The sequence below is a fragment of the Nerophis ophidion genome, linkage group LG12 (assembly GCF_033978795.1).
Source record: "Nerophis ophidion isolate RoL-2023_Sa linkage group LG12, RoL_Noph_v1.0, whole genome shotgun sequence".
Lineage (NCBI taxonomy): Eukaryota > Metazoa > Chordata > Actinopteri > Syngnathiformes > Syngnathidae > Nerophis > Nerophis ophidion.
In genome coordinates this window covers 12202497-12210488 of record NC_084622.1, presented here as the reverse complement: position 1 = coordinate 12210488, position 7992 = coordinate 12202497, and the positions used below count along the sequence as shown (strand labels likewise).

General features: G+C 40.0%; 1 protein-coding gene across 3 annotated transcripts in view; it reads right to left on the bottom strand.

Annotated features, from left to right (window-relative positions):
- Positions 1-2205: 2205 nt before the first annotated feature.
- ppp6r2b (protein phosphatase 6, regulatory subunit 2b) overlaps positions 2206-7992 on the bottom strand; it is a 29515-nt gene continuing 23728 nt past the window's right edge. For all 3 annotated transcript variants that reach the window (XM_061916819.1, XM_061916820.1, XM_061916821.1), the window contains one exon: positions 2206-4565. In XM_061916819.1, the coding sequence (XP_061772803.1) occupies positions 4532-4565 (34 nt within the window). In that variant the 3' untranslated portion in view covers positions 2206-4531. The remainder of the gene's footprint in view (positions 4566-7992) is intronic.

Genomic DNA, 7992 nt, shown 5'->3' with positions numbered 1-7992 from the left:
ACTTTTATGGACAGAATTTCTAGGCGCAGTCAAGGCGTTGAGGGGTTCCGGTTTGGTAACCGCAGGATTAGGTCTCTGCTTTTTGCAGATGATGTGGTCCTGATGGCTTCATCTGACCGGGATCTTCAGCTCTCGCTGGATCGTTTCGCAGCCGAGTGTGAAGCGACCGGAATGAGAATCAGCACCTCCAAGTCCGAGTCCATGGTTCTCGCCCGGAAAAGGGTGGAGTGCCATCTCCGGGTTGGGGAGGAGACCCTGCCCCAAGTGGAGGAGTTCAAGTACCTAGGAGTCTTGTTCACGAGTGAGGGAAGAGTGGATCGTGAGATCGACAGGCGGATCGGTGCGGCGTCGGAAGGTAAAGCTCTCAATTTACCGGTCGATCTACGTTCCCATCCTCACCTATGGTCATGAGCTTTGGGTCATGACCGAAAGGATAAGATCACGGGTACAAGCGGCCGAAATGAGTTTCCTCCGCCGTGTGGCGGGGCTCTCCCTTAGAGATAGGGTGAGAAGCTCTGCCATCCGGGAGGAACTCAAAGTAAAGCCGCTGCTCCTTCACATCGAGAGGAGCCAGATGAGGTGGTTCGGGCATCTGGTCAGGATGCCACCCGAACGCCTCCCTAGGGAGGTGTTTAGGGCACGTCCAACCGGTAGGAGGCCACGGGGAAGACCCAGGACACGTTGGGAAGACTATGTCTCCCGGCTGGCCTGGGAACGCCTCGGGATCCCCCGGGAAGAGCTAGACGAAGTGGCTGGGGAGAGGGAAGTCTGGGTTTCCCTGCTTAGGCTGTTGCCCCCGCGACCCGACCTCGGATAAGCGGAAGATGATGGATGGATGGATAATCACCAAAATGATTCCCGGGTGCGGCCACCGCTGCTGCCCACTGCTCCCCTCACCTCCCAGGGGGGGAACAAGGGTGATGGGTCAAATGGAGAGAATAATTTCACCACACCAAGTGTGTGTGTGTCAATCATTGGCACCTTAACTCTAACCCTAAATATATATAGCTAGCCCAGGCCAAATTTTTTTAACCCAATGAGTCAAAAAGTTTGGGGACCCCTGCTGTACAGGGTTTTAACATCCCACCTTTATTGAGGAGAAACCTTTTCATTTTTGTATGTCCACTAAGCAAAATGATAGGAAAAGCTCATTTTATGCTCTTTGTTTGTAGGTGTCGACTTGTCCAGGGTGTACACCCGCCTTCCGCCCGAATGCAGCTTAGATAGCCTCCAGCACCCCGCACGACCACGAAAGGGACAAGCGGTAGAAAATTGATGGATGGATGGATGGATGGGTTTGTAGGGGTATGTATGTTCTTTTCCTCCTATCTTTTAGGGGACACTTGTTTTTGTATTGTTTGCATAAGTGAAATGCTGGGAATACTCGGAATTGCCTCAGCTGCGAGTGCTATTTCCTTCATTTTCTGCACATTTTTGCAAGTCTATTTACAGCAAAAAGTCTAGGATGATGCTATTAGGAGTGTAAAAATGTGTGTTTCGGCAAATCCACATAAGAAAAATACTAGTATGAGCTCAGTTTACTCTATTAGATTGTATGTGAGTGTACAGGGTTCTTGTCTTTCTGTGGCACTACTTTTAACATCCCAACTTTTTTTTAGGGGAGACGTTTTCATTTTTGTATGTCCACTAAGCAAAATGATAGGGAAAGCTCATTTTATGCTTTTGGTTTGTAGGTGTATATACAGTACGTTCTTGTCCTGCTATCTTTGTGGAGACACTTGTTTTTGTCATTGGACATGTTTGCGTAAGAAAAATGCTGGGAATACTAGGAATAGCTTACGCTGTGTGGGCTGTTGTCTTTTTTTGTGTGGCAACAGGCTACACTGTTGAAATCCCACCAGGTTCACTATAAAACATGCTGGGTCAAACTTTGTTTGAGATTAAGTGCGACTTGGAGAGAAGACATTTGTGTTGGTTGACATCTGCAAAAAAAGATTGGAGGAACTAATTGTACGCTTCTGTTGTTGATCTATCTTTGTGTGGTTCAACTTTATCAGTGTGTGTGTGTGTGTGTGCATGTTGCGGTAGGCCACACACACTGTTTTTTCCTCGGTTTGACATTTATTAGATTCATATATGAATTTACAAGCTAAGGTGACAACAATTACCATACAGATTATTCTTATAAATGAAGAAACACTCAAAAATAATTACCAGCATCAGTTTGCGTTACAAAAAAAGGCATTTTACAACAAAGCTTTTATTTTCTACCATGCGCTCACAGTGTTACACAGAACCTTTGGAATGAGCGACAGGCAGCATAATGCACATACCAACACACAAAGGCATTGTTAGAGGCATATGTATCATACCTCATGCCATAACACATTCGTATCGCCCCAGCTACACTGATAATTTACACCAAGCTCTCACACTAAACTTCAAAGTATGAGAATGACGTACAGTACAGGACACACCTTCACCTCATTCAATACCTTTTCTTTATTTTCATGACTATTTACATTGTAGATAGTCACTGAAGGCATCAAAACTATGAATGAACATGTGGAGTTATGTACTGAAATAACTAAAAACATGTTTTATATTGTAGTTTCTTCAAAATAGCCACCCTTTGCTCATTACTTTTTCACACACTCTTGGCATTCTCTGGATGAGCTTTGAGAGGTGGTCACCTCATGGAGAGAATGCCAAGAGTGTGCAAAGCAGTAATCAGAGTTAAGGGCGGCTATTTTTAAAAAACTAGAATATAAAACATGTTTGTAGTTATGTCACCTTTTTTTTTTTTTTTTTAAGTACATAACTCCACGTGTGTTCATTCATAGTTTTGATCAATCTACAATGTAAATAGTCATGAAAATAAAGAAAACTCACTGAATGAGGTTTGGCCTGTACTGTATTCACTCATGAATCAGCCCTGTTTTCCACCTCATACCCTGATTACTTTGTGAAACAAAAAAGCCAATATAACATGAACCGCTGTCACGTGTATTGAAAACAACTATGGAAGCCTTAAACAAAAACCTGCTGGGAAGACTTGCAAAAAGGGAGCATGGGTGAGACAAGTACATGAGATTCAAATCAAGCCAGGAAGTGCTTATTTCTTCAAGAAGTGCCTGTGAAATTCTCTAAATCTATGAATATAGTTCCACAGATATTTAACAAATATTTAACTAAAGTCACCGCTTCTCCTCTGAAAAATGATGAGAGGCGAGTGGAAGGATATATAATCTTGCCACTTGCACTGCAGGTTAGGTTTAACCCAAATATATAATCATTTTCTTGATATATAGTCATGTATTATCCCTCATTTTTCTCTTTCACAAAGTGTAAATACTACAATGATAACCTCTTAGGAAAACGCCAATTAATAGTAACTTTGTGTTTCCTCTCAGAAGGCAACTTGACCAACCTTTGAGCTCAGAAAGCAATTAACTTTATTGACTTTCTCCCTGATTCAGCAGATGGCCCAATGAGCTAAAACTGATGAGCACACAACAAAATCCTCAGGAACCGATGCTGGTATATTAGCCAAAACTTCATTATTGCCTTATTGCAACACAACACACACACACATATTCAAAACAGCTTTTCAGACATTGGATTTGTTTAAAAATAGATATAGTGTTATTGTATGTATGTATATGTGTATATATATATATATATATATATATATATATGTATATATATATATAAAAATAGATATATATAGATATGTGTGTGTGTGTCTACTGTATACATGTATATTACCAAGAGTAGCCACAACCTAATACAGGTGCAAATTTCACAATTACATTGACACAGCTTTAAGGATGGGGTACATGCACATCTGTGTCTTTTTGGAGGCTATAAATCATTTTGAAAGCATGTATATGTTTATTTGTGTGTCTGTGTGTGTGTGTACATACACGTGTGTAAATGAGCTGTGTATGTGTGTGATACACAGGTGTGCTTTCCTTTTATCTGCATACCTCTTCTTTGACCTGAGATTACACTCTGCATGTCAGACAGAGCTCTCTCACACACACACACCATCATCATCATCATCATCATCATCTACGCACAGACAAAAACACACAAACTAAAGGAATCCAGCAAAGCTCAAAGGAGGAAGTGGCGATACGGCCGGCTTGCTATGGACAAAATCAGTGTTCGAAACAAGTCTGGACCACATGTTTGCATGGCATGTAAATTACATTGCTCAAAAGCAAAGATGGCCACTATAGTTTTGTAATTTATTTGCTATCAACAGTCAAACGCTCTAAAGATGTGTTTAATACAGGACCAGGATCGGATTCAATTCAGAAATTTGCCACGCTCTTGACAATGTTTTTTCCCCAGCGTGCACGCCATTAATATGTAACTTGATTTGGCTTTAGATGCGCAGTTCAGTGAATGGAAGTTCATGGCAGACTATCTGGGACCGTTTGAGCTCAACCTCTCTAAACACATACAAAAAAAATGTTGACGGGGGCTAAGAGGATTTAAAGAATGCATGGCTGTTTGTTGAATGGTCCGCCCTTGAGCCAGTTTGTTTCACTTTGCTGCGTCTTTAGGCCGGTCCATTGGTGGAAGGCTGCTTCTCTCTGCAAGTTTAAGACAGAAAGGATGGATTGGTCAGGTCAACAAAAAACTAGCTAATGACAATAATCAGTAAAACAGCATTTCAGCCTGCAGCTAAAAATGCTCTGTGATATGTGACAACTCTCTCTGCAAGAATGAAGTATTTACATTCTAAGCATTCATACCACTTTGAATATTTCCTCAAATAGTGGCTTGCTTCGTAATACAAATCATGTTTCAATTAAGCCCCTAGTGCAGTGGTTCTCAAATGGGGGTACGCGTACCCTTGGGGTACTTGAAGGTATGCCAAGGGGTACGTGAGATTTTTTTAAAATATTCTAAAAATAGCAACAATTCAAACATCCTTTATAAATATATTTATTGAATAATACTTCAACAAAATATGAATGTAAGTTCATAAACTGTGAAAATAAATGCAACAATGCAATATTCAGTGTTGACAACTAGATTTTTTGTGGACATGTTACATAAATAATGATGTTAAAGATTTGTTTTTTTGTGAAGAAATGTTTAGAATGAAGTCGATTAATCCAGATGGATCTCTATTACAATCCCCAAAGAGGGCACTTTAAGTTGATGATTACTTCTATGTGTAAAAATCTTTATTTATAATTGAATCACTCGTTCATTTTTCAACAAGTTTTTAGTTATTTTTATATCTTTTTTTCCAAATAGTTCAAGAAAGACCACTACAAATGAGCAATATTTTGCACTGTTATACAATTTAATAAATCAGAAACTGATGACAAAGTGCTGTATTTTACTTCTTTATCTCTTTTATTTCAACCAAAAATGCTTTGCTCTGATTAGGTGGTACTTGAATTAAAAAAATGTTCACAGGGGGTACATCACTGAAAAAAGGTTGAGAACCACTGCCTTAGTGCACTAGGACAATAAATGGCAAAACTCAAATCAAAAATGTGCTAGCATTAGGGTTGGGCATCCTTGGAATTTGGATGATTCCGGTTCCCAATTCTTTTAAGAGGCAAGGTAAAAAAAGAATGTTTCTAAGAACCAAAGCAAAAACTACTTTTACTGGTGTAAAAATGTTGTTGTTTTTTTCTTCAAAGGCCTGCTGTTTCCAGGCACATATTCCCGGAGTTTGTAACATTAGCAAAAACAACAAAAATATTTTTTTGTGAAAAATTTACTGATACTAACCTTGGTATCGACACTACAGATATATGGATCAATCTTCCCTATTTACGTTGCACATGTATGTCTTTAAGTGGCAATGTGGAGGTCATAGTTCACAGCAAATATTTGGCGAGTGACCCAAGTTTTATTAGAGCTGTTTACAACAAATATTTAGAATACATTTCTATAATCAATGTAGGCTTAAAGTGCAGACTCTCAGCTGCAATTCCACAGGGTTTAGGAATTAATGGGAATAAGCGGTAGGAAATGGATGGATGGATTTTTTCAAAAGGACCAAAAGTAACTGGGCAATTGACTCAGAATCCTGCAAAAAAAACAACAAGGCTGTATTGGCTCTTCCTTCATTAAACTATCATCCATTAAGCAGTTAAAATGTCGGTAGTGGCGTTTGCATACAGAAGTTGTTGCTGTGAACACCACCACATGTGGTCCAAGGAGCTCTTAATGGAGGTGAACCAGACTGTCCTGAGGCTGACAAAAGAAGAAATCCATCAGAGGGATAGCAGAAATGTTAAGAGTGGCCAAATCAACTCTTTTTGGAAAAGTGTTCTGTGGTCTGACGAGTCCACATTTCAATTTCTTTTTGGAAATGTTCGACATCGTGTCATCCGGACCAAAGGGGAAGTGAACCATCCAGACTGTTATCGACACAAAGTTCAAAAGCCAGCATCTGTGAAGGCACCATTAATTGTGAAAGGTACAACATATCCTGCCATCTAAGCGCAGTCTTTTTCATGGACGCCCCTGCTTGTTTCAGCAAGACAATGCCAAGCCACATTCAGCACGTGTTACAACAGCGTGGCTTCGTAAAAAAAAGAGTGCGGGTACTCTCCTGGCCCGCCTACAGTCCAGACCTGTCTCCCATCAAAATTATTTGTGGCGCATTATGAAGCATAAAATACGACAGCGGAGACCGCGGACAGTTAAACGACTGAAGCTCTACATAAAACAAGAATGGGAAAGAATTCCACTTTCAAAGCTTCAACAATTAGTTTCCTCAGTTCCCAAACGTTTATTGAATGTTGTTAAAAGAAAAGGTGATGTAACACAGTGGTGAACATGCCCTTTCCCAACTACTTTGGCACGTGTTGCAGCCATGAAATTCGAAGTTAATAATTATTTGCAAAAAAAAAAATAGTTTATGAGTTTGAACATCAAATATCTTGTCTTTGTAGTGCATTCAACTGAATATGGGTTGAAAAGGATTTGCAAATCATTGCATTCCGTTTATAGTTACATCAAACACAATTTCCCAACTCATGTGGAAACGGGGTTTGTAAGTCTACCATAGAGAGAAGACTTCATGAGAGTAAATACAAAGGATTCACCACAGGCTGGAAACCATTAATCAGCCTCAAAAATAGAAAGGCCAGAAATGACTTTGCCAAAAAAAAAAAAAACATGTGAAGAAGCGAGCCCAGTTCTAGAACAGCATTCTTTGGACAGATGAGACTTAAGATCAACTTGTACCAGAATGATGAGAAGAAACAAGTTTGGAGAAAGATTGGAACCGCTCACGATCCAAAGCACACATGTTGTGTAAAACATGGTGGAGGCGGTGCGATGGCATGGGCATGCAGGTCTTCCAAAGGCACCAGGTCACTTGGGTTTATTGACTATGTGACAGAAGCAGCCGGATGAATTCTTTAGTGTATAGGGATATACTTTCTGCTCAGATTCAGCCAAATACAGCAAACTTGATTGGACGGCGCTTCACAGTATAGACGGACAATAATCCAAAACATATTGCAAAAGCAACTCAGGAGTTTTTTAAAGCAAAGAAGTGGAATATTCTGCAATGGCCAAGTCAATCACTAGATCTCAACCCAATTGAACACGCATTTCACTTGCTCAAGACAATACCTAAAGCAGAAAGACCCACAAAGCTGCAATAAAGGTCTGGCAAGGCATCACAACGCAGTAAACCTAGCACTTGGTGATGTCCACGGGTTACGGACTTCAAGCAGTCATTGCCTGCAAAATATTCTCAACAAAATATTGAAAAGTACCCTTTTACTTAGGGTTATGTTTAGTTGTCCTATTACATTTGAAATGAGTAGCATTTTCATATTAATAGTTTAATCACATATGTTTGTTCAACCCCTTGAATTAAACCCTAAAGTCTGCACTTCAATTCCGTTGCGGTTGTTTCATTTTAAATCCAATGTGGTGGCATGCAGAGCCCAAATCATAAAGATTGTGTATATGTACAAACCCTGTTTCCATATGAGTTGGGAAATTGTGTTAGATATAAATATAAATGGAACAGAA